The sequence below is a fragment of the Melospiza melodia genome, chromosome 21, assembly GCF_035770615.1.
Source record: "Melospiza melodia melodia isolate bMelMel2 chromosome 21, bMelMel2.pri, whole genome shotgun sequence".
Lineage (NCBI taxonomy): Eukaryota > Metazoa > Chordata > Aves > Passeriformes > Passerellidae > Melospiza > Melospiza melodia.
Window position 1 is genome coordinate 6,112,930 of NC_086214.1, and position 27,665 is coordinate 6,140,594.

At 38.9% G+C, this 27,665-nt stretch overlaps 1 protein-coding gene across 9 annotated transcripts in view; it reads right to left on the minus strand.

Moving 5' to 3' along the window:
• GTF2I (general transcription factor IIi) overlaps positions 1-27,665 on the minus strand; it is a 72,190-nt gene that overhangs the window by 6,738 nt on the left and 37,787 nt on the right. For 6 of the 9 annotated variants that reach the window (XM_063174159.1, XM_063174158.1, XM_063174155.1 and 3 more), the window contains 24 exons: positions 26,768-26,950; positions 26,392-26,454; positions 24,105-24,209; positions 22,854-22,916; positions 21,752-21,856; positions 20,084-20,146; positions 18,719-18,823; positions 17,865-17,930; positions 15,775-15,958; positions 13,896-13,948; positions 12,280-12,363; positions 11,303-11,486; positions 10,930-10,988; positions 10,200-10,271; positions 9,508-9,691; positions 8,936-8,994; positions 8,203-8,286; positions 7,616-7,711; positions 5,976-6,041; positions 4,230-4,413; positions 3,331-3,383; positions 2,674-2,781; positions 1,751-1,834; positions 755-938 (listed from right to left, as the gene is read on the minus strand). In XM_063174159.1, coding sequence (XP_063030229.1) covers positions 755-938; positions 1,751-1,834; positions 2,674-2,781; positions 3,331-3,383; positions 4,230-4,413; positions 5,976-6,041; positions 7,616-7,711; positions 8,203-8,286; positions 8,936-8,994; positions 9,508-9,691; positions 10,200-10,271; positions 10,930-10,988; positions 11,303-11,486; positions 12,280-12,363; positions 13,896-13,948; positions 15,775-15,958; positions 17,865-17,930; positions 18,719-18,823; positions 20,084-20,146; positions 21,752-21,856; positions 22,854-22,916; positions 24,105-24,209; positions 26,392-26,454; positions 26,768-26,950 — 2,491 coding nt within the window. Of the gene's footprint in view, positions 1-754; positions 939-1,750; positions 1,835-2,673; positions 2,837-3,330; positions 3,384-4,229; positions 4,414-5,975; positions 6,042-7,615; positions 7,712-8,202; positions 8,287-8,935; positions 8,995-9,507; positions 9,692-10,199; positions 10,272-10,929; positions 10,989-11,302; positions 11,487-12,279; positions 12,364-13,895; positions 13,949-15,774; positions 15,959-17,864; positions 17,931-18,718; positions 18,824-20,083; positions 20,147-21,751; positions 21,857-22,853; positions 22,917-24,104; positions 24,210-26,391; positions 26,455-26,767; positions 26,951-27,665 lie in introns of those variants that run through there. The other 3 variants (XM_063174157.1, XM_063174156.1, XM_063174160.1) reach the window with 3 other exon arrangements.

Below are 27,665 nucleotides of genomic sequence, written 5' to 3' on the forward strand. Positions count from 1 at the left end.
TGAAAATGTAACATGTATGGAAGAGCTAAACCCTTCCCTTGGTCACTGCTACTTAGCAAGGAATCACCTCTGCAGGGTTCAATTCAAAAACACATCGAAGTCCTTTTGGTTAGAATATGTCATGATTAAGGGTTGAAAATTCAGATTCCTTAGTAAAATCTAAGAAATTTTTCTCTCTAAGGATAAACTGAAGCTTTTAAACTCCTGTGAAGTCATCTATGATTTGAGAAGTTACAGAAACTGATATCAATTTTTATTTTCAACTCCTCCTTAGAATGATTGCAAAGTTTGATCTGTTCTGCTTCAATGCATACAAATTAACATTAGATATGTGTGTGTGTGTGTCTATGGAGATATACAGATACAAATGAAATTCCCTTATACTATAATTGGACAATATTGTATTTTAAAATATTGAATAGAAACCAACGAGCTCTGGACTTGTCTCAAAACTTGATATTATGACTGGGAGAGCAAGGCTCAGAAAACTATAGGACCTTTTAGCATATTATGATTAGATTTGAACTCAAAAGATAGCTTGCTGTAATATGCAGTATTGGTAAAATGCCTTTTGTCATACCAAATAAGGCATTTCCTCCTTTATTCATGCTAGGAATATCTGTGCTTCATTTGACCTGATATGTTATCCAAAAAGAACCAACATCTATTTAAAGATGCACTACAACTTCTATTCTCTCACATTTATTCCAGCTATGGGGCTGTACTCATAATGTAATTAATGGCAACTACATACCTAACGACAGTGAACTTGATAGACTCTGCTGAATCCAAAATCTTCCTCATTGAGCTGAGTTCCAGATAACTGGGTGCTTTAAATGCCACACCTGGAGGCATTCCATCCACCAACACACAGCCAGGGTTGTTAGTGATTTTTCTGTATGGAACTTTCACAGGAAAATTCATACCAGTGGCTTCACCTAAGGGAGAGAGGTTGTGTTTATTTTCAAACCCACAGTATTTCTGATTACACTGAAGAAAAAGTGTAAGAAAATCCTCAAAGGATTAAGAAACAAAATTCAAACCATGCTTTCTATCAGATCTGAGACTCTGAAAATTCACTTGACAATGAAACAATTACAGTGTTAGAAATGAGGTTCTGGATTACACTCATGAACATGACTATGAGAGCATTGGTCACAGCTCCAACTCTGACAGCTCAGCATATGAAGAACACAGACTCTGCTCCCAGAGAACAGGATATTAAAGGAGATAGCTACATGAAGGAAAACAAAGCATTTCCTGCAATGCTATGAAAGCAATTCAATGCAGCACAAGTGAAGGAATTTCAGATAAGGAGACCCAGGTCATTGCTACTGTACAATGCAAAGTACAAAAACAGACAAAACTATACACAGCAAAAGGGTTAAACTGCATTTTTAAAATTACTCTAATCCCAAGTACTAAGAGGTCAGGATTACGAAACCCTGAAAAGAACCATGGGCTGCCAGCAAAATAAATACTTCATCCATGCTGACACAGAAAAAAGGAAAAGGAAAGGGGAACCATGAAGCAATCCAGACCCTTAGGACTTTGTTTAAAACACCAAACTATCTACATCACTTACAAAAGATTCTTTTTGGAGTCAAACCACAACATTCATATACAATTCTCCAATATTAATGATCATATATATAATTTACTGTGAGTGAATATTCATTCACTAACTGCAGTATGAATAACATTAATTGCACTCACACCTATATAAAAATGGGGAGTAAGAAGCAATTACCAAATTTCTGGCTAAAAAGATCATTTACTTGCTCTCTCAATTGTCTGGCATTTTCTGCTCTTGGCAGTCGCTCATTTTCATTATCTGGAAGAAATTGTGAGAACAGCATGAGAATTAAGCACAGATTTCCCCCCCTGAAGCTTGTTTATCCCTGCATGTTTACTCAAAGCAGGTATACCCAAGAGCTCCTAACCAGGGACTGTCTTTGTTCCTCATTTTAGTTGTGACACTGAATTGTAGAAATACACACAAACAGATGGTTGCTAAGAAATTACAGAATCCTAGAATGGTTTGGAAGAGACCTTAAAGATCATCCAGTTCCAAACCCCTGCCATGGGCAGGGACACCTTCCACTGGACCAGGTTGCTCCAAGCCCCACTCAACCTGGCCCTGAACACTTCCAGGGATGAATGCAGAAATGTCTCGAGATGATTTTGTAAAGTAATTGAAACCAACAAATTGTATTTTACTTTCTTAAGGAACATAGAATGGTATATAAAGCTAAAAGCAAAGTGATCATTCAGTAGATGGCCATAGCATGCAACAAGAAAAGCAGTAATTGGTGTTAAGACAAAGCAGTTCATCCTCCATGGTCATTCAATTCAGTTCAAGTACTAACATCTGGAAGTTACCAAGAACTGCAAGTCAATGTTTAATTTATTGCATCATAAAAATGTGGATACTTCTTAACAGGAGGCTTATAGAATAGTCTTATTCTAGAGATGTCACTGGTGAGATATTAAATTAATGAGTGTTAGATAATATTTAACATCTCAGCAAAACCAAAAGCTAACTTGTGTTCTTTCCTGACTGTACTTGTATTTCAGCAAACCAGCCTGACTGCAGGAAAATATCAAACTAAGCAGGTATCATGAAGAATATAAGCACAAGCATTATGATGTGAAACCAGCCAGTATACACACCTTTTATGGTTACTTTAACAACATTTAGGTCTTCAATACGTTCAGCTGTTTTCACTGTGCTTTCTGTGGTCCTTGCTGTATTGGCATTACTGGAGGAATTATTTTTTCCTAAGAGGATTAATTTAGAAAACATTTATAGAGAGCTCAAAATCTTCAGTCTCATCTATAAAGAAAATATTGCAAAACAACAAATATTGGCAAAGTTTTCAAAGAGGACCTAGTTTCAGTTTCAAAATGGGAGCATTTATTCCATGACCTACCTGCCTGACACAATTTTCTACTGGCTATTTGCACTCCTGTCTCTGGTGCCTGTGTCATTTAGATGATCTACATACCAGGAGCAAGTAATTTATCTCTAGACCTGAATAACTCCTGTGAATCCTACATTACTGGCTACATTTTGATGGAATGTAGTAAAGAATACATTAGAGGCACAATTATTTGTGAATAACTTAAAAAAATTAATACTGCCTTGTTAGAGCTATATTTAAACTGCAACTGGTAAGTGCTTATCCCATCTTAAAAACAGACAAACCAAGCAACTGCAATGTAGAATAAATCTTTCAGGAATTTATTAACACCATGCTGCTCTCATAATTAATATTTAACCATTGAAATAAACTTTTATCTGGAAATTTAAGCAGCTGCAAAACTCACCTCGTGAGCTTTTACCAGAACTTTCTTTGATAGCTGCCTCAAGCATCTCAGGCCTGCAAACAGATTGAACATTTTACATACAATAATAAAATTATACCATCAACATTAAAGAAAATCCCATTCTCAAAAATGGTAACTAAGTGATGTCCTCTCAGCCAAACAGACAGTCAAGAATGCAGTGACTGAGGGGCTCCATAACTTCCCTGACTCACAGAATCTTAAAACTGGTTTGGATTGGAAGGAACCTAAAACACTGCCCCTGCTATGAGCAATGAGCAGGGACACCTTCTACTACATCAGGTTGCTCAAAACCCCATTAACCTGGCCTTGAACACTTCCAGGGATGGGGCAGCCACAGCTTCTCTGGGCAACACCCTCCCAGTGAAAATTTCTTCCAAACATCTAATTTTACCCTGTTCTCTGTCAGTTTAAAGCCATTCTCCCTTGTTCTGTCACTATCTGTCCTTGTAACTTCTCTTGCCACTGTTTCTGCACTGGCACAGGAATATCTAAACCTGTTCTAGGAAAAAGAAAGAAAATTCTTACAGCTGCCATTAAAATAATCTCCACTCCTCAGCTCCCAATACACAACCAGAAAGGTTTATGAGTAGTCCATAAGTGCTCCTTGCAGCAGGAACTAAACCAGTGATGTGATTATTGTGGTGGATTAAGAAATATGGACTTGCTCTTCCTCTCAACAAGGTCTAAGAGTCTGTCAGAACAAAGAGATTATTGTATCTTGTTCCACTTGCACAAGAGCTTTCTGATCATTTTCTCAATAAAAATATTCCAGTGTGCATTTTACAGAGTAATTTAACAACTTGGCAACACAATTTCATTTTTTGGTCTACATTTCAATTCTCATTGAACAGATTATTCAAGACATATAGGAGCCTTACTTTTTAATAATAAATTTTATTTTGGGTCTATTTCTCAGGATCTTCTCTAGTCTGGGGATCCCAAAGGTGGTGGGCTGGCGGAAGGGCACCCCCTCAGGCAGTCCCTCCACGTGGAAATCCTCAGGGTAGGAATCAAACAGGGCATATGGCACCTTCACTGGCCCACTGCGACCCAGAGCCTCCCCTGAAATGCAACAGAGCAAATAAGGTACAGTTAGGCAGCTGATGTGGAGAAAAATAGAATATACAGAAATACCTCTGCTATAAATGGAATAGAGTACTTGGCACATCCACACTCAATTAGGTAAAACCAGCAGGCTTTGCCTTTTTTGGTGACTGCTATGAGTATGCAGGGAGAAAACGAACAGTTTCAAACTTAACTCATTCTGTTGCAGTAAATCTCGCCATAATTTGCTGAAAATTTGTCATTTGCATCCAGCTCATGCCACTGGCTTGGTCTGCATGCATGACTATCCTATCTGTATGGCACTTTTGTCTTGGGTTGCAATTGCAAGATGCAATCTGCATTCTATCCCCACCTGTCAGAGCTGGGGCAGTTCTCTGCTGTCCATGGGGCAGTTTTTCCTTTCTCTCTCCCACAGCCAACCCTCCCTCCAGCAGATCTCTGCTGTCCATGGCCACTGAGTGTCCCTGCAGGGCTGATCCACTCCCAGCATCCCATGGGGAGATGCTCCGCCCAGGGGAGGAGCCAAGCATTCCTGCCTGGATCCAATCTGAGCCTGGCACAGCACAGCAGCCTTTGCCCCCTGCACTGCCAGAGGAGCAGCTTTCTGCTGCCCTGCATGGCCAGAGGGAGCCCAGGCCCATCTGCAGCAGCCCTGGAGCTGCAGAGGAAAACTCCCCCCTTGTGCAGGATCCCTGCTGCAGCAGAGCCACAGCTGGCACTGCAGGAGGGCTGAGCCCCCCTGGGATGGGGCTGGGACACCTCCCTGACACACAGGGGCAGGGACTGCTCTCACTCTGGCAGGGATTCTTCTTTTTGTACTATTGCATTTGTATTTTTAATTTTTTTCCTAGTAAAGAACTACTATTCCTACTCCCATATCTTTGCATGAGAGTCCCTCAATTTCAAAATGACAATAATTCAGAGAGAGGGGTTTACATTCTCCATTTCAAGGGAGGCTCCTGCCTTCCTTAGCAAACACCTGGCTTTTCAAATCAAGACACACTTTGCTGAAGGCAATGCATTCTGCCTCTTTCTCTTCTAGAGAACAGCATCAAAGACAGGTAAGATTCATGTTCTTATTCAAAAATCCACACTCAGAAGAGTAAGGAGAAGCCATTACTTCCAAAAGTCACTAGTTTCCAAACAGCCTGCACTAGAAGTGTTGGAATACAATGGAGCAATTTCTCCAGACACCACCCATAGCCTGTTTTGAGTCATGCAGAGTCATACCAAGTCCCATTTATAAGCAGAGTGATGAATGCTCAAAAGGATGTGCCAGTGTGTGAAATCACTCTGTGGCTCATTTAAAAAATTGTAATCCAACTACAACTTCTCCATTTTCAAACCCAAGTAAAATAACAAGTGAAAATGTGACACTGGATTGCAAGCACATGAGAATGAACTCAGATGGGAAACTCTAAGGTACACAAGGATTGCAGGACCTCTGGAATAAACATATGAACACCTCTCATACATTTATCTAACTGTTCATCTAACTGTACATTATCTAGCATGTTCATAAGAAAGGAATCTCAGTAGTAAAGAATCAATAAACATACCACATTTTTCACTAAACATATTTTCTACTTTCTCCTTCAAGTCATTGATTTTGGTATTCCACAGCTCTGCCAGGAAAAATTTGGAAGAATTAGAACAACACTCACACAATGAATCAGTCTTTGAATAACATTTTAACAAATCTTTAATAAATTATTATGCTTGATAACCAATTTACTATGGCAGTAAAAAATGTGTAAAATGGCTTTCATTCTGCAAAACTATATCCACATCCATCCTTATTTTCTGGAAGCTTTGAAAGATACTGTAACTAAATGAAGCAAAGGTGATTAAAAGTGAAATTAATCCAAGAGTGATCCAAAGTTACTATCAGATAGCAGGAAATTTACTCATCTGTTACTCACCTAGTACCCAAAATAGTGGCACAAAGCTCCTCATGTGTTCAATGACAGAGCCCTGAAACATTTGCCTCTCTCCTGAGAACTTTAATCTTTAGCACAGTTTCTACTTCAGAGATGAGATTAAATGTCCATTTAATTTAAGCATTTTGTTTCTGACAGCCATCAGAGCAATTTCTACACCAGTTTACTTGTGGCTGCACTAAGTGGGCCATGGCTGGTCTACAAAACTAAAACCTCAGTCTAAAGTTTAAAAAAGTTGCAGATTTAAAACAAAATACCTAGGTCCAACAAGCAATAAAAGTCCAAGAAAACTGTACACAACTCTGAATATGAATACAACTTGTGCTAAATCAGCATCTCATTAATTCTCAATTGGCTTGGTAGGAGTAAATAATTCCTTTCTTATAGGTTTTGTGACCATACAGCTATAAAGAAAACATAGGGGACAGAAAAGGATAAAGCAAATAACAGCAAATTCCTACACAAATGTAAGCAAATAAACTCAGATTGTAAGTATGCTGAAAAAAGTTTTAGTGAGACCTAGAACTCCTTACAGTTACTTTGAATGCAGTCACTCACCTCACTTGACAATGAAGAATTTCTTGGATTGCAAATTGACCCTGCTTTCAATACTGAGATTTCTGTTCCAGAGCACTGCACCAACAGGCCTGGGCCCCCATGGCCAAAAATTCATGGCCTACACTGATGAACAAACACAGCTGCCTGGCTTTCAGCCCTGCCCAGCTTTTCCTCTCCTGATCTTGCAGAACTGGAGAGGTCAATCATGGCAATCATGCAGTCAGCTCTGACAGGTCATGGCTTTCTCATGTTAGTTCAATTCCTACCTGGTCCCTTCATCCCTCCTAGAATCTCTGCACAGGGATGTCAATACTTCAAATTTGTGATGGGCTTATGAAATTTAGGCACATGGGTTTATGCTCTTGGTGGTACTTTGCACCAAAAAAGCCCTTCAAGGGTCTGCAGCATTGTGCAGTAACAGAGCAGCAAAAATCTAAAACTGACTCTGCACCTGAATCAATAATATCTAATGGATCTGGGCTGCATTTGTGCAGCATGCTCCACATATCATCCAGGATTTCTCTACTGCAGATTACTACACATAATGAAGAACTGAACGTACACAAAAGAGAGGACTTCAGTCATTCACTAACTGTACATCAGAACATGACCTCAAAATATCTGATATGCAACCCAGGTGTTCCTGGATCAACACATCAACACTAAAATAATGCATCTGTGCTAATTCCCCCAACACTTACCAAAAGAAAAGTCTTTTCCTTGTTGCTTTGAATTTGCATTGGAGTCACTGGTATTAGAATCAGTTTCTGCATTTTTAGTTTGGCCTTTTTTAGGACCTATGAAGAGACATTACATGTTTAAGGTAGAGAGCAGAAACAAGACATCATACAAAAAGAACAATGCATCAAACTTGATTACTAGAGAATTCTTCAATTCTGAATCAAGAGTAGAATAAAAAAAAACCCTTTAGGAAGTTCTAGAGTTGTATTTAAGCATTTAATGCTACTGCCCACATCTGTGATCTCTCTGCTCAGGACTACATCAGTTCCCACATCTCTGCTTGGGCCAAGCAAGCTGTCAAACTGCAACATTTTACCTAAGCATCATCTACACAGTATCCAGTTTGTTTCAGAAATGAAAAAAGTTATAAAGTTTTATATAAGTTATATAAAGTTATAAAGTTATTTTATACTGAAGCGTATCTGGAGCCCTCAAGAGTTTGCTACATGAGGTGTACATTACTTATGGGCTATGAAAGCTTAGAAGAACAGAAAATATAGAAGAATATAATAAAAGAACATCAGAAGAATATTTATTTCTTCCATACTCTCTTCAATAGTAACTTCAATCTCTGGAACACTTGAATTTTCTGAAGAACTTCGTGACCTTTTGGAGGTCCTTGGACTAACTCCTGGAAGCCAAAAGAACACAAGGTGTGAAGCACAAATTTTGCACACCTAACAAAGGAACAGCTGTATTCTAAGAATTCTAACAGACTCAACTAAGTAGAGTCTGCACAGTTAAACCTGAACAATACAGTGATGCTCACAACCTTAAGCAGTAGTTTTAGTGCTCTTGAAAAAGACACACCTAGATTTTCCATTAATTCAGAACAAAAGACTTTGTTTTTTCTAAGTGTGAAGGAAAGTTTTGGTACTTTTTATTATCTAAAACCCAAAACAAAATTACTAACATCAGAATTTTCTACAGACAAGAGATTATTTTATGCTTTTCTTATAAAATACCATTATTATTTACAGCAGTTCACAGCTCTCAGTTTAAAATGGTTGAAGCCATTAAAAGTGAAATAGAAGTTGTCAAAATTGAGTAAATTCCTTTTCTGTACTAGAATAGTCAAGCAGAAAAGCAGATACATTTATGGTTTGTGTGTCTTTCTCAAATAATAGCAGATTTAGAGGCTACTATGCTAGATCATCTTAAATAATACCTTTTATTTACAACACCTGTATTTTTCAACCACAAAGATCTCTCAGTCTGCTAGGGAAGTATAAAGGAAGTATTTACAAATGGATGGCAGCAAATAATATTTAATTGTTTACCTGTTTTCTTTAATTTACTAGCCAGTCTTAGAGGCAAATGGGAAATGACAAGGTCAGGCCTGGAAGTTGAACAGAACAAATCCAATCAATTGCAAGACAAGTCATACAGCAAAAAGTTACCAACTTCTTGGAATTCATTTGAGTTCCAATTCACATAACATCAGCTCTCTACAAGGAAATCCTGCTAGAAGCATGGATGACTCTCCATCTACTATAACCACAAAAAACCAGAAAACATAAAGATGTATTTTCTCTTCTGCAATTTTCTTTGGGGTTTACTTCAAGCAAAGAAAAATACAGAAAAAGAAAATAAAAAAAGAAGGAACAAAGCTTCCAGGTACAAGACCATTTCCCCTCCTCAGTTTTTGATGCATGGAACACACAATTTATACATCTACAGAAACTGAATGAGGAATGTATGTCCTTGTATGAGATAAAGCATATGTGCAAAATATTCTTTGTGTTTCATGGAAGCAGAGTTTAGCATTTAAAGCCTAGAGTTGCTGGGAATGAAGTCAAGTAACTTCAAAATCAGAGAATGTAAAATAAAAATAACTGGATCACAAACTTACTTCTGAATAGTAAATTTGATTTTGCTACTGGCACGGATGATCCTTTCGAGGCGCGGGATTCCAAACCAGGTGGGGCTCCGGAAGGGAACTCCTTCTGGCAAACCTTCCACCATCAAGGAGTCAGGGTGTGACTCAAACACAGCATAGGGAACTTTCACTGACTCTGAAACTCCCAGAGCTTCAGCTGAAAATAAAGATTAAATCGTGTATTACAAACTTAAATGGGTGGAATTTTATCTCAAGTGGTTTTAAGAATCTTGTCTTACAGAAGCTCTGATACTCAAAGCCTCCTGGAAAAAAAAAAAAAAAGGAATATTTAAATATATTTGAAGAGATTCCCTATTATTTTCTGTGGAGTAGCTGCAATGGCAACTTGGCCCATCTTGTTACAGATAACGTCTAATATAGGCCTACAGTGCCTGATGTTTTACTTTGAGAACTTCTTTTCATCCAAAAGAAACATCTCGTCACACAACTGGAAAAATAACAGCCTAGGATACTGTTATAAAAACATTAATGTCAGTTACAGGAAAGAGTAAGTAAAACATAGATAAGAGGAGTCAAGATTTCCATACTTGTCCTAGTATACTTCTGATGCTTAAGTAAATACTGTAACATTTAAACAGAGGAGTTTTGAAATGCAGCAGCATTGCACAACAGTTCATTTAGCATTAGTAAGTTCATTAACTTACCAAACTTAACCCTAAATATATCTTCTACTTCCTGTCTTAGCTTTGTAATCTTGACATTCCAATCTTCTCTCCCTGAAAACCAGAAACAGGTGTCAGAGAATCACCCAGCTCTTGATACAAAGGTACATTTGAACATCTTTCAACACAAGAACATGAAAACTAACAACACAATTACATCTGATTAAACAGGGACACACAATGAGTAATGATTATTTATAGCAGCTAAAATGATACACCTAATTTCCTCTACATAATGAAAAGTCGATTTAAATGTAGTTATGAATTTCAAACACTGACCCTAGCAGAACAACTTGTTCTCCAGAGCCTTCAGATGCAGGAAGAAATGATTTTAGTGGTTCTCCCTGTTAAAGGCACGTCATGCTTTCAAGAAGTCCCTACAATTCCTTACCAACAGGAACCTGAAAGAGCTCAGGGTCACCTGTGAAACCCCAAAAGACTGCAGACCTCTGATTCAGGCCAGGACAGTAACTCAAGTTCTCTGGGGCTCTGAAGGTGACCCAGGCTGGTTATTCAAAGGCAGCTGGGACTGCATCAGGATTTCGCAATCCATCCACGTCCACAGTGATCAGCTCATTCCTTCCAACCCTCATGAAGAATATGCCAGCACACTCATCACACATGGGTTCCTTCTTGAAAAATGCTGCATTGATCTAGATGTGTTTCCCCATCAAACCCTTCTATTCCCACGTGGAGACAGCACCTGTCTTACCTTGAGGGTTTGACTTGTGCTGAGGACTTTGGTTTGGAACGTGATTTAGCAGCTCTGGCCTGCAACCAGGACACAAAAAATCTGCTTATTCTTGTTGTAAAATAAATATCACTACCTATTATGACATTAATTGAAGAATTTGAATTTTTCCATTATGTTTTTCACACTTGTCAACATGTTAACAGATATGCAAAACATATTCTAAAATATTTGTCTGGATTGCAAATGCCCATTTTACCATGCAGAATATTCAATTTGCCTATTGGGTAATTAGAGACCAAATGCTTCATTACTTAATGAAACCAAGTGCTTGATTACACATAGGGTGCTTGTTTGGACTCTTCCTTTAAAAACCCTCCATGTTTAGACTTACTTTTTGATCACAAATCTTATTTTGTGGCCCACTCGAATTATTTGTTCCAGGCAAGGGATTCCATACCACGAGGGACTCCTAAAGGGGATGTTCTCTGGCAGCCCTTCAACATAGAGGTCAGTTGGATGGGCTTCAAATTTCTTGTATGGAACAGCTCTAGGGTCATTGCTCCCCAAAGCCTTGGCTGTAGGAACAAAACACATCCAGTCACTGTATAAATAATAATAATGCTTTTAATAAAGCAACTTTAAATAAAAGCTAGCTGATACTAATTCCTCAGGCTGTTGCAACTCTGCTATATGGAACAATGCAGGACATCTAAATTCAACAAAACCCAAGTCTCTGCATGTAAAAAATGTAAAAAAATTGCCATATTGTATGATGTTGCTGTTGGGCAGTCACAATACCAGGCTGGACTGCTTACTAGGGCATAATACATTTGTTTTATCCAAAGTTTTTAATCTGTTATAGAGTATCATGAAAAAATTTATTCTAAGTCTTATAACTTGACTTTTTTTTTTCCATATTGGACAGAACATAAAAATTCATCCAAAAATGTTTTAATACTAATTATGATGATATTGCAGTGGATATAAGTAAACAGCTGTTTTACCACCAAAGGAAAAAAATCCAGAGAGGAAGGAATCAAGAGTAATCAGAAGAGCTGTATAGGTAACACTTAAAATTCTTTTTAAATTATGAATTTACCTTGTATAAGCAGTAAACTAAAACATTCTTTTTCACTTTCATTATTTTAAATTCCAGAATTTTAATATACTTGAAAAAAATATGGAATTTAAAATAATGAAAAGTGAAAAAGAATGTTTTAGTTTACTGCTTATTTAAGAATTTTAAATACTTGGGAAAAAAAATCTGAACAAAGGTCTCATTCACACAGACATTGAAAGGAAGGAATGAATGCAACCTTCAAGAAAATCAAAGCCATTCAGAAAAGAAGATAATAATGCTGTACTTACCATACATTTTACAGAAAATTTGATCTACCATCTTTCTCAGTTTGGTGACTCTGGAAGACCATTCTGCTTTTGCTGGATTTGAGACTGACACAGAACAAAACCAACATTCCTTAATTATACTGGTTATATTTTCAGTTGTTCAGTTTATACACTGCATAATCATCCTGCATTTTCAGGTAACACATAAATGCTGTATGTAAGAAGTATGGATTCAATGTGGAACCAGAAAAAAACGACCATAAAATAGTGACAGAATATTAAAACTGACAAAACTCCACTGAACCAGTGACATCACTCTTGCTACAAAATACACACAATGTTTTGGCTTGAAGAACTGCAATACTTTCATCATCCACCTCCAAACTGCAGATTCCACTTGGAGATGCAAATAGTTTTTCAATGGTTTCATTTCCTGAAGAATTTGTTGATATTCAGTGCAGAATCAGGCATATGGGATGAAAATTTACTTTTAAGGGATCAAAGCACATATAATACAAATCACTTTTTGCTCCTGAATATAACTTTGTGACCAACAGGTGAAGCTTCCCAGTCTCAAAGAGAACATTGGCCTGCTTACACACCATGGGTTCAGTCAGAATGCAAAAGCAATGGTTTGTGTTCCACACTTCCACCAGACTGGGCTATCAGCATAAGCTCCAGCTGACACTTCCTGAGATCCAACTGCTCTGTCTGCAGCCACTATCAGTCTCCTCAGAGTTTCAGAACTGAGGCCAGTCTACAAAACCTTCCTGACCAGCCTGCTCCCCACAGGAATGCAAATGAAAATCATCTTTTCCTCTGCCAGCCAAAATACAGATCCATACTCATCCCATCCCTTTCCTGCTGGGGACAGAAGCCATCAGGGCCTGTGGACAGAGCAGGAATTGGACATGGAGCCACAAGGAGCTGAGAGAGCAGGGGCTGGTGCTCCACAGCTCTGTCTCCTGAGATGCCAGTGGACACAGGGAGCAGCAGAGGAGATAATAAATCACTGGGAAAGAGGGAATCCAAAAGGAAGAACACTGCAGGAAAGGAGGCTCAGACAGCTCCTGACTCCTGTGTTCTCTGAGATGTTACTGACAGCTCCCAGGGATGCTCTCTTCTCTTATTAGAGAGGATGCAGAGGTCACACATGTCTCTATAAAGTGATAGCTGGTGATGACAAGCCAGTTCAGAACCCTGTGCCATAGAAGTTGGTTACCACCAGTTTTCATAGCTTTTTAGGGGGTTTATGAGTTGAGCAATGTACTTGCTTTGCCTCCATAATCAGTACAATTGTATTAAAATTACTAAAACAACACAAAAAGGCTAATTTAAAAAGCCAAATAACAGTCCAGTTAAGGCTAAGGCTCAGTTCCTAGCCTATCTACTATTTTTGTAGTTGAATTTTGTGCTTGAAGGCACAGTAGGTTATTAACACTCAATACACTAAGTTAACTTCAGGAAGGAAAAGTTTAATTCCTGCACACACATTAAATAGACATCCTTATGGTATATCTGCTTAATTTAGATCCTTAATATTCACTTTAATACTGTCTTTGATGGAAGACTATGAGTATATTGGAGAAACAGGAATATCACATGTGCTTGAACAACTCACACATTTGAAAACCTACCTTTTGAAGCTGTAGTGACCTCTGGAGGATCTGTTATATTCAGAAGTTCAGGCCTGAAAGATTAAAGGTACATGTTTCAACAGTGACAGACACTGGAGAAACTAGCCTCCAGCTACAGCCTCAAGTTACTACTTACTGAAGGATCAAACCCAAAATCCTCCCAGGGGACATCATGATCCCCAACTAATGCTGAAGTATCCTAAGAGCTGGCTGGAACCCTATTGACAAAGCATTTTTCATGCCCAATACCCATATCTGATGACTATGAGCATCTACCCATTTCATGGTGACATACAGGTTCCATTAAACTTACCCCTGAGTTGTGAGATAGACTTAATCAGAAACAAAGACAGACATTAAAAATTTAATCTCTAAAAGAGTAAGCTTCAAAGCAGACAATTCTCTTTCCAAAATATATCTAATTTTATCCACAGTTGAACAAACAAAAAATTAAACATTTTGATGTTTCTCACAGAGCCAAACTAGATTTTAAGCTGTTCTTGTTACACATTTCAAAATCAATAAACACCGAAAATTAATTTCTGTTAACAACTAAGACATATTTGACAAAAGCAGGTGCCAACATTGCATAAATAATTAGATCTATGTATGATACCTGATTTTAAATGAGACACAAGGTAGATCTACACTACTTCCTTTTCTAGTTACCTGCAAGCATTAGGATGATAGAAACTGATGATGTTCCTCTCAAATGTAAGCAACCAGCACCTCTGGTAAAGGCAACATGCACAGAGTCAGAGGCTGCCACTACCCCCAATTCTGAGCCTGACCACTGCAATCAGCAGATTCCTGTCCATTTCAAAAACTCTTGCATTAGGCCCTACACCACTGAAGACAGGAAAACATCAGCTGTTACTCACTGAAGCGTCCTTTAAATGTCAGTCAATCGCCATCTGAGCTCTCCTTCATGTACACTACCTGATCTACCTCCAAAAACACCAAGGACACCTAAACCACAGGAACCAGTAGCTATGTGCTGGCCTCAAGCTTGCCCTGGGAAATGCTTTATACAAATACAGCCATAGACACCTTGATACAACATTCCAGCATTTTTTTTTTAAAAAGCATAAGTTGAAATTAGGCCAGGATCTTCAAATAGGATTGATCTTCAAATAGGATCAAGTATTCCAAAGTCAATGGCTTTCAACATGTATTGCAGCTGCAGAGATCTGAACAGTACAAAGAGATCTGCCCCTGACAAAAGTCCATAATATTGAAGAGATCTGACCAGAGATCTCTCCACTCCCACTCTCAGTGGTCCACTGGCCTGATAAACTGAATATATCAAAATGGACATCAACTAAAAGCCACTCCTCAGTACCATAAACTAATATACCAGCAGAAACCAGTTTGGAATTCCGTGGAGAAAAATGAAGCAAAGTGGCAGAGGCAGAAAACAATGAGTAATGCAGAGCCAAAAATGAACAGCTCTGTGACAGTGGTCACAAGGGTCTTCAGGGTGAGAGAGAGACGTCTCTCTCGAGAGAGACGAGAGAGAGAGACATGCTGAATTCATGTTCAGAAGGCTTGATTTATTATTTTATGATATATATATATATATTACATTATGACTATACTAAAAGAATAGAAGGAAAGTTCTCAGAAGGCTAGCTAAGCTGAGAATAGAAAAGAATGAATAACAAAGGTCTGTGTCTCAGCAGAGAGCGAGACCCAGCTCTGCCCTCAGTGATCAGTAAATCCAAACATCCACAGGAGACCAATCATGGATCCACCTGCTGCATTCCACAGCAGCAGATAACCACTGTTTACACTTTGTTGCTGAAACTTCTCAGCTTCATCAGGAAAAATCCTAAGGAGAATATTTTAATGAGAAAATGTCTGTGACACAGCTCCTCACTTTTTGATGACGAAGCGGATCCGGTCCTTGGCCAGCAGGATCCTCTCCAGCCGCGGGATGCCGTACGTGGCCGGGCTCCTGAAGGGAATCCCATCTGGCATCCCCTCCACAATCAAATCCCCTGGATGGGACTGGAAGGCTCCATATGGGACAGATGCTGGGCCCTCTACCTTGATAGCTTCAGCTTTAATGAAAAAAGAGAATAAAAATATTAGACTAGAATCTCATCTGGCAGCCCTTCCACAAACAAATCTGGATGGGACTGGAAGGCTCCATATGGGCCCTCTACCTTGATAGCTTCAGCTTTAATGAAAAAGGAGAATAAAAATATTAGGCTAGCTTGTGGCTCTACTCAATTACCTGTTTGATATCACTCTGATGAACATGATAATTAGCATGCAGGTAATAAGCCCTCAGCACATTTAAACATTCAAGCATTCATGCTGTGAGGGACTTTGTTTAATAGCAAAATCACTTTGATTCACAGTAAACAAACTGCAGCCCTGCATACATATGCAGATCATCCTCTTTTCCCTTTATGTAAACATTTAATAAAAGTGACCACACCTGTTAAGAGTGAAGAGTCTCACTATTTTAGTTTTGCTTCATAGAGCATTTTGAAAGATGAAGTTATTGTCATTACTTTGGTTTAGCTAATAGAGTGTTTTGAAAGATGAAGTTATTGTCATTACTTTGGTTTTGCTTAATAGAGCATTTTGAAAGATGAAGTTATCTAGACTTCAACCAAGCACGCTTCAGTTCATGTTCAGTTTCTAGCTCTGTTATCACTTGTTACTACTACTGCCTTACAAGTCATTAATGCCTTGGAGTAGGGGCACACATCCATTCTTTTCAGTGAATTCCTGAAGTTTCTGCGTATTTTAGAAATCCAAAGAACCACAAAGGAAATAAAAAATACACTTCTAAAACTGCTGAAAAAAGCATGGCCCTCCTAATGAAATCTTTGAAACAAATGAAAAGCAAGTAACTAGCAACTTGGGAAGGGGGGGTGGGCCATACTCCACCATTCTGGATTTCCCATTGTTGCCATGGACTTGCAGACATTTAGCAATTTTGTATTTAGTGATTATTTACTCTTAATTTTTCCCCATTGCTGCTTTGCTTGTAATTAGACTGTTATGGTTTCACTACACCTACTAGTAAGTGTAGTATTGATGGAAAGTGATTAGTTAATACCATAATGGGAAGCAACTCATTCCATAGTTGCTCTTAAATTGCTCCACCTCTTAAATTGTCTTAAATCAACTTAATTTTCTTCAACCAACTTTGCTACGTGCGAAGACCAAAATCAAAATTAAAGCATTTCATGAAGAATAATGCTCCTTTCTAGAGTAATTAAAATACAGTGAAACAGATTCTGAACTGTATTGCCTTGGTGCAAGTTGCTTTCAGTGGGCTGTTTAAATGTCAGATGATGGTCACATCCCAAACATGTAGTAACTCCAAATCACAAGGGCTATTCTGAAAGCACTTCCACTTTTCATGGAACAGGCACACCAGCATTTATTTTTAAATCTTTACTCATGCTGTTGTAGTTTGTGATATGTGGACACAAAACATATCTAAGTGCAACATTTGGAGACAAATTCCAAAGTCTAACACATCTGCTGCTTTTTCTTTCCAAGAGCCATTAGGATATGTAATTTTTGCTTCACTGTAAAACAATCATAATCAAAAATGAACCACCAGTGAGTGGCAGCTTCTCTTCACTCTAAAGACACTTTCACCTAAAGACTCAGTGTAATTGCAGAGAAAAGGGCAACTCTCTCAAATGTGGGTGCCCAAGAAATTTGAGCATGCAGATGCTCCAGGAGACTGAGCACAACTGAAAAATAAAATCAAGCTTCCCACTTTGGTGCCAAACACAGATATCCCATTTTGAAATTACTCTGTTCATCAAAAAAAGCTACTTTTCTTAATTTTATGTCTTCTAGCAGTATTTAGCCCTTTGGTGCTGTCAGTTCTGGTGTGCTCCTGAGCCAAGAACAAGATGCATGCCAAAGAGCAGTCTGTCACTTGCTGTGACAAAGGACTACAGGCAATGGCTTGGAAAGGTGTGTGACACATACCATATTTTTTCTCAAACAGCACTTCAACTTCTTTTCTCAAGTCTGTAATTCGTGTATTCCATTTGTCTGCAAAGAAAAGAGGAGGACATGTCAGACTACAAAAAAAAACTGAGAATCTTGTAAAATCTGTGTTACCACTAAATGAAATATGAAGTGTGTACTTTTACTTGCAAACAGGTGCCTCCTGAGTACAGTACAGACTACACCTTAAAATGCATGGATACATTAAAAAGAAAGAAAAATACAAAATAAAATGTTAAAGATTACTTCCAAAATATGTATATTAAATGAAAGTAAAAAAAAACACAACAAAAACCAGGTTAAATAACTGCCAATAATGATTTCTCTCTTTGGTAGCTCAGTCATCAGCTCTTGCAGCCTCCAGGGATAAAGGCAGTTTATAGGTGCTGTTGACAGTAACCTAGATTTGAGTGCTCAAAAGCTTGATAAAGCTTACAGAAAGTACATGGAGCTGTTTTGGTGGAAATCTGTACAACTACATGGATCAGGAGGCATCTGGCCTTCTCTACTTTAATCCAGTATTTCTCCAAGTCCTAGTGTTGCAAAATACCCCCAGAAATCCTATTTCTGAAAGAAAATACAGCTGCAAAAAAAAAAAAAAAAAGTTTATCCAAATCCAAACCTGTGCCTCCAATCACATTGTGACATCAAATAACAAAAAAACAAGAGGCAACCTGTGATGATGATTATAGTGATGCAACACATCTAAACAGAGACCAGGACTATAAATGAAGGCTTGAACTAACATGTCTCATTCCTGCACTACAAAATTTCCCAAAACCTTTTCATAAAACACAGCAGGGAAACAAAATCATCTTCAATTTCCATCTTACCAAAATTGAACCTTATTCCTTTTCTTCTCACACTACTGCCCGAGTCGCTGGTTGACTTGGGGCTCCTCTGTCTCCTCTCACCGGGTACGTAGTCATCATCATTATCTTAAACAGACAAAAACAAAATCACTGGTTTTTTGTTCAGGGAACTTGAGTGTAGCACTAGAACTGCTTTGAATTTCAGAACTTTACCAGAATTAAGAAACTCTGATTACCATGGCACCAAATTTTGCAACAAGTTACTTAACTGAGTAACTTCAGAAGGCTCCTGTTCCTACCTGTGAAGGACAAATTTGTTCCTACAAAAGGGCCAGTGCAAAGCACAAGAGAGCAAAAAACAAAACTGCTTCTGTACTTGCTAAGGAAAACAACCTTGTCTTCTGAAACATGACTGGGCATTGTGTGATCATAAAACCATCATGCAACAGCAAAAGGAATCACAGAATTAATTGTGCAGGTAGGGACTACATGTGTTATCTAATTGGAAATAATACCTTTCCACTAGTAGATCTCAAAAGTAAGCAATTTTTGTTTTTTATAATTATACTTATTGACTCTTCTCATATAAACCTTTCTGTTGAGATAATGGTGGAGTTATTTCCATGCTGCATTGTAAAACATGAAAGTAATGCCAGAAGTGTCCACTTTGCCACAAATGCTCTGCCTACTTTCTAACTTGCTGATTGGGTGCTCCTAATCTAATTCCCCAAGCAAGCAATGCAAAAGCCAATCTCAGCAGTGCTTTAAAGCAGCTCCAGGACACTCATTCACAAATACAAGAAACACAGAGCACCTCCTACCAACATCCCAGCATGAGAACTGCAGGGACACTGCTCAGCAGCTTTGGAGCCACTTGGATGGCAAAGGCAGCTGCTCACTGCAAAGGTTGGGATCTCACAGTTACCAACATCAGACAGACACCTCGAGGCTCTGCTTACACCACCTGCAACACTGCCTTTCTGCTCTGGTACCATTCTTCCCTGAAGCATCTATTAACTACAAATGTTACAGCTAACTGCAGTGTGGTTAAAAAGCAATGAGTTCTCCAGAATGAAGGAATGTTAGAACATCGTCTCCATTCAATGAATATTTTTCATTACCAACACCTGAAAACTATGCAAGAGATAAAAACTGCTGTCAGGCATCATTTCAAAACCAGCCCAACAAGTCCAATCTGCTTCCATATATTGTGGTTCTCTAATACTTCTCCACCATGTTCGTTTACCAAGCAGTGCACAAACCAATCTACACTCAACACCAGCACACAATTCTCTTCATTCAGTGCCAAGTAATGTGGGCTTTGGAAAACACAGTTTAGATGGAAAAATGCCCAACCAAATGAAATCAGTGACCTGGGGAACTGACCTTCACTAGTGAGGTCAGCCTCAGAAACCTCACTTCCTTCTGATGAGTCATGCTGGGAGGAATCTGAAAGGGAAAACCAGGACAGTTGGATGTGGACAAGATTTTCAACCAAACACTCCATGCCTTTACCTCTAAACCAACATTGTCAAAGGACCCCTTGCATTCACAGCAGGCAACAAAAACAGAAGCAATGATATACTACCATAAGTCTTTGAGCAATTCCAGACAAAGGCAAGGAGGTGAAGATTACACCTACTCAAAAGTATGTAACTGATAACCAGCTGACTGCTTAAAAAAGCTGGGTTTTTACAGTGAAGGGTTTCACCTCTGCTCCTGCCTGGGGATCCAGCATCACCATGGACCCTCATCTCACACTATTCAGCAAAACCACATGCAACTCTCCATACTTCTCTTACAGAAACTTGTAAAAACCAACAGATCTCAGAAAAAGGGTGTTACAAAGCCTTAGTCTGACTCAAAGGGCCACACTCAGCATCCCTAGCTATAAATTTCTAGTCAAAACCAAGGCACAGCCAGAGCCAAGGTCATTTCCTATCACACTTCCCCCTTCTCACACTCCCTCCTCACAGTCAGGCATAAAGCACATGGCATTACACTGAGGAAAACAAACCACTTAGATTTCTTTTCTCCAATAAATTCAGTTAAGACTGCAGCCAGCACAGGCAATGAAATTAATTTTCCTCAATCAGAAGAATTGCTGCTGAATTTCATGTAATGGTAACCCCTAACTATGGTGATACCCACCTTCTAAACAAAACTAATGCCATTTGCAAGCCAGAGCACTGCTGCTAGCAAAACCAGCCCTGAAAAGCACACAGCTCAGGCTGGAGGGCCACAGGCTCAGAGCAAAGCCAGCAGGACAATGATGGACTGTTCACACCCTGCCAAACCACTAAACCTTGGGTGATGAGCACCTTGCAAATTCCTTTCATGACTTAAATTCATGATGACTACAATCACAATCTCCTTATAGCAAGCCCCAGAGTGGTGTGATTTGGGAGATTAAAAGCAAAACAAAGCAAAAATAAAAAAGTCAACCTGGTGGAAATATGAAAAGAGAGTTGTTGGATAAAATTTATTATTCAAATTAGGCAACATCTTTCCAAATATTTCTGTGAAAAAATATCCAAGGATGGTAATTTGTAAGCACAAACAACACATCTGAAATGCTGTAACTTTATTTCCACATCTTTTCCTTCACTGATATCAGAACTCTGGTGACTGCCTTCAAAACTATAAAGTAAAAAATATACTTCAGACTGCACAGAATCTTATAAAACAGATTAATATGTCCCTAAACCAAAAAAAACCAAACCACAGGATAAAGGAGAGGTATACAAAACATCCCAGGTGAAGCATCTTTAACCAAACTAAAGAGAAACACATGGATGCATTTCTGTGGAGAACCCAACAGAAGGGATCAGGAAAGAACACAACCAAAAAATCCCAACTTTCTGTGCATCTAATTTCATCATCAAAATAACAAATAAGAAAAAACAACACAGGCAGCCTGTGATGATGATTATACTGCTGCAATTCATCTACACAGAGACCAGGGCTCTTAAATGAAGGCTTGCACTAAAACTACAGAAAACCTTTTCATAAATGAAAGCAAGGTGATGAAATACTCTTGAATTTTCATCTTACCAGAATTGAATTCTTCTTTGTTTCTTCTCTGAGTACTGGACTCTTCATTAACCAACCTGCTGCTCCTCCGTCGCCTCTCAGGGTACATGTAGGAATGGTCAGAATCTAAGAGAAATCAAAAAGAAATCAGTAGGTTTTTGTGCAGGGAACTCATATGCAGCACTGGAACCGCTTTTAATTTCAAAAATCTAAATAAAAGAAATTGTGTTTATGACAACACCAAATTTTACAAGACATTACTTACATGAGCAACTTCAGAAAGCCCCTGTTCCTACCTGTGAAGGAACAACTTGTTCCTCCAAAAGAACATGTGTGTGCAAAACAAAAGAGAGCAAAAAAAAAAAAAAGCTGCTCCTGTACTTCATAAGGAAAACAACATTGTCTTCTGAACCATGACAGGTCTGGCATGATCATAAAACAGCCATGCAGCAGCAAAAGGAATCTAATTCCCCAGGCAAGAACTGCAAAAGCCAATCTCAGCAGTGCTTTAAAGCAGCTCCAGGACACTCATTCACAAATACAAGAAACACAGAGCACCTCCTACCAAGATCCCAGCATGAGAACTGCAGGGACACTGCTCAGCAGCTTTGGAGCCACTTGGATGGCAAAGGCAGCTGCTCACTGCAAAGCTTTGGATCTCACAGTTGCCAATATCAGACAGACACCTCGAGGCTCCACTTACACCACCTACAACACTGCCTTTCTGCTCTGGTACCATTCTTCCCTGAAGCATTTGTAAACTATAAATCTAACTACAGTGTGGTCATAAAGCAATGTTTTCTCCAGAATGAAGGAATGTTAGAACATCTTCTTCCTGCAATCAATAATTTTCATTACCAACACCTGAAAACTATGAAAGAGATAAAAACTGCTGTCAGGCATCATTTCAAAACCAGCCCAACAAGTCCAATCTGCTTCCATATATTGTGGTTCTCTAATACTTCTCCACCATGTTCGTTTACCAAGCAGTGCAAAATCCAATCTACACTCAACATCTGCACACAATTCTCCTGATTCACTGCCAAGTAATGCAATATGTGGAAAACACATTCTGGATAGAAAAATGCCCAAAAACCTGAAATTAAGGACCTGTGGTACTGACCTTCAAGGGTGACCTCAACCTCGGGATTCTCACTTGTTTCTGATATATCGTGGTGGGAGGTCTCTGAAAAAAACACCAGGACAGTTGAATGATGGACATGGACAAGATTTTTAACCAAACACTCCATGTCTTTGCATTTACACCAAGTAACAAAAAAAGAAGCAATGATATATTTACCATGAGCCTTTGAGAATTCTAGACAAAGGCAAGGAGGTGAAGATTACACCTACTCAAAAGCATGTAACTGATAACCAGTTGACTGCTTAAAAAAGCTGGGTTTTCACAGTGAACTGGTTCACCTCTGCTCCTGCCTGGGGACCCAGCATCACCACAGACCCTCATCTCACACTATTCAGCAAAACCACGTGCAACTCTCCATACTTCTCTTACAGAACGTTGTAAAAACCAACACAGCTCAGGCTGGAGGGCCACATGCTCAGAGCAAAGCCAGCAGGACAATGATGGACTGTTCTCACCCTGCCAAACCACTAAACCTTGGGTGATTTGCCTTTCATGACTTAAAATAATGCTGACTACCATCACAATTTCCTTATAGCAAGCCCCAGAGTGGTGTCATTTGGGAGATTAAAAACAAAACAAAAGTCAGAAACGCCAGCCTGGTAGAAATATGAAAAGAGAATGATTGGAGAAGATGTACAATTTCCACTAGGCAACAGCTTTGCAAATATTTCTATGAAAAAATATCCAAGGATGGTAATTTATAAGCACAAAAAACACATCTGAAGTGCTAGAACTTTATTTCTACATCTATTCCTTCACTGATATCAGAACTCTGGTGGCTGCCTTCAAAAATATAAAGTAAAAAATATACTCTAGACTGCACAGAATCTTATAAAAGCAGATAGATTAATGTGTCCCTAAACCAAAAACCAAACCAAACTGCAGGATAAAGGAGAGCTACACAAAACATCCCAGGTGAAGCATCTTTAACCAGACTAAAGAGAAACACATGGATGCATTTCTGTGGAGAACCCAATAGAAGGGATCAGGAAAGAACACAACCAAAAAATCCCAACTTCCTGTGCATCTAATTTCATCATCAAGCCAAATAACAAAAACCAACAGAGGCAACCTATGATGATGATTATACTGCTGCAATTCACCTACACAGAACAAGGATTTTAAATGAAGGCTTGCACTAACATGTCTCACTCCGGCAGCACATAATTACAGAAAACCTTTTCATCAAACACAGTAGGGTGATGAAATACTCTTGAATTTTCAACTGACCAGAACTGAACTCTTCCTCTTTTCTTCTCGGAGTACTGGACTCTTCATTAACTGACCTGGTGCTCCTCTGTCTTGTCTCACGGAACACGTAGGAATGGTCAGAGTCTAAAAAAAATCAAATAGAAATCACTGGGGTTTTGTGCAGGGTTCTCATGTGTAGCATTGGAACTGCTTTGAATTTCAAAAATCTAACAGGAATAAGGAAATGTGTTTATGAGAGCACCAAATTTTACAACACATTACGTGTGGAGAGCCTGGTTCAGGCATGGCTTAAAGAAAGAGGCCATGAAGGTATACAGCTGATGGGAAAGTAAAAGGCAGCAGTAAAGCAGCAGTTCCCAGGCTTGATTTTGTAAATAATTAGGTTCTCAAGCACCACTTTATAAACAATAAGATTCTCAGACAGTCTTCCCATAACAGGCAAAACATTCTGTCCTTGGGCTCTCTGGGAACACACAGCTGCTCTGGGAACCGATATGAAGGTTTTGAGAACGTTTCATATCACATGAGAACACTAATTTTAGTTTCAATAAACAAACCACAGGTATTGTAAACAAAAGGAGGCGTTAGAGTTTTCTCTGTAACCTATCGCGAGCTCAGATTTTGCAATATGCATGAAGTTAATTAACACTATTGTAAAAAGTGACTGATTTGATCACTAAATTGGAGTCGATGCTGATCGACAACAAAGATGGGTCGTCTCCCTTCGCTTTCAACAATTACGTACATTAGCAACTTCAGAAAGCTCCTGTTCCTACCTGTGAAGGAACAATTTGTTCCTTCAAAAGGGTCTGTGCAAAGCACAAGAGAGCAAAAAACAAAGCTGCTCCTGTACTTCATAAGGAAAACAACATTGTCTTCTGAAACAGGACTGGGCATTGCATGATCGTAAAACAGCCATGCAACAGCAAAAGGAATCACAGAATAAATTGTGCACACAGGGACTGCCTTTCTTATCTAATTGGAAATAATGTCAGTCCACTAGTAGATCTAAAAAGACAGTACCAAAGTTTTGTCTTGAAAAGCTCAAATGTTCTAAAACCACATATTAAACCAGTTCAAAAGTAATGCGAACCAATGAAATTCATCAAACAGGTCAACTCTGCCTTAAACATACCCAAGTGGACAGACAGGAGAACAGCAAACCTAGCAATGTGTCAGAGAGCTGTTACTCACCCTGGCACCTCCCAATCCATCCCTTTCTTCCCTAAGCTAATGAGCTTTTGAGACAGCCCACTTACCAATACCTCCAATCTCAGAGAAAACAAATGGGTAAAGCAGACAAAGGAAATAATTTTCACATGCAGAAAAACATGCACACATGTCAACCAAGGGCATGGTTTACTTAGCAAGAATAATGTCACATATTGACATATCTTGTACCTATACAGTTCTGTTACATTCTGTCAGAGAAAACCTTTTCAGAGCACTCTCACTTTTGTGCTAAAGGCCTTTACATAAGCAGAATTGAATGACTCCTCCCATATAAACCTTTCTGTCGAGGTAACGGTGGAGTTATTTCCATGCTGCATTGTAAAACAATGAAAGTAATGCCAGAAGTGAACACTTTATCAAAAATGCTCTGCCTACTTTCTAAATTGCTCATTGGGTGATCCTAATATAATTCCCCAAGCAAGCAATGCAAAAGCCAATCTCAGCAGTGCTTTAAAGCAGCTCCAGGACACTCATTCACAAATACAAGAAACACAGAGCACCTCCTACCAACATCCCAGCATGAGAACTGCAGGGACACTGCTCAGCAGCTTTGGAGCCACTTGGATGGCAAAGGCAGCTGCTCACTGCAAAGGTTGGGATCTCACAGTTACCAACATTAGACAGACACCTTGAGGCTCTGCTTACACCACCTACAACACTGCCTTTCTGCTCTGGTACCATTCTTCCCTGAAGCTAGTTTTATCTACAAATGTTACAACTAACCACAGTGTGGTCACAAAGCAATGGATTCTCCAGAATGAAGGAATGTTAGAACATCTTCTTCCTGCAATCAATAATTTTCATTACCAACACCTGAAAACTATGCAAGAGATAAAAACTGCTGTCAGGCATCATCTCAAAACCAGCCCAACAAGTCCAATCTGCTTCAGTATATTGTGGTTTTCCAAAACTTCTCCACCAGGTTCATTTACCAAGCAGTGCAAAATCCAATCTACACTCAACACCAGCACACAATTCTCCTGATTCACTGCCAAGTAATGCAATATGTGGAAAACACATTCTGGATAGAAAAATGCCCAAAAACCTGAAATTAAGGACCTGTGGTACTGACCTTCAAGGGTGACCTCAACCTCGGGATTCTCACTTGTTTCTGATATATCGTGGTGGGAGGTCTCTGAAAAAAACACCAGGACAGTTGAATGATGGACATGGACAAGATTTTTAACCAAACACTCCATGTCTCTGCACCTAAACCAACATTGTCAAAGAACCCCTTGCATTCATAGCATGCAACAAAAATAGAAGGAAAGATATATTACCATGAGCCTTTGAGCAATTTCAGACAAAGGCAAGGAGGTGAGGATTACACTGCTAAACTGCACATTCAGCAGAGCTCAGTTGGTGCTATGACTGAAGGAAATTCCATCTTATTGGCTTTCTAGGGTTAATACAATCATAAGTATGTTCATCTAGAATTTTTATCTTACCAGAACTGAACTCTTCAGCTTTTCTCTCAGATTCGGAAGATTCATTGGCCAAATTTTTGCTACTAAGTCTCTTATCAGGTGGCAAATTGTCTTCATCATCATCTTTAAGAAACAATAAAAAACCCCCTGTATTTTTGTCCACGGAATTTGCATGCAGAACGGGAACTGCCTTGAATTTCGAAACTAAAACAGAAATAAGGAATTGTGTTTATCAGGGCAGCAAATTTTACAAGACATTACATACATGAGCAACTTCAGAAAGCTCCTGTTCCTAACCTGTGAAGGAACAATTTGTTCCTTTAAAAGCACATGTGTGTGCAAAGCGCAAGGGAGCAAAAAACAAAGCTCCTGTACTTCATAAGGAAAATAACATTGTCTTCTGAAACAGGACTGGGCATTGCATGATCATAAAACAGCCATGCAGCAGCAAAAGGAATCACAATAAATTGTGCAGATAGGGACTGCCTTTCTTATCTAATTGGAAATAGTATCATTCCACTAGTAGATATCAAAAGCACCTATGTTTTTGTTTTTTCTTGAAGGGCTGAAATGTTCTAAAACCACGTTTAAAACCAGTGTAAAACTAATGGGAAGCAATGAAATTCACCAAACAGGTCAAATCTGCCTTAAACACACATAAGTGCAGAAACAGGACAGCAAACCTAGCAATGTGTCAGAGAGCTGCTACTCAATCTGGCACTTCCCAATCCATCCCTATCTTCCCTAAGCTAATGAGCTTTTTAAACTGCCCAATGACCAATAACTCCAACCTCAGAGAGAACAAATGGCTAAACAATGAAAACTAATTTCACATGCAGAAAAACATGCACCCACATCACCAAGAGTATGGTTTATTTAGCAAGAATATTATCACATATTTATATATCTTGTACTAATT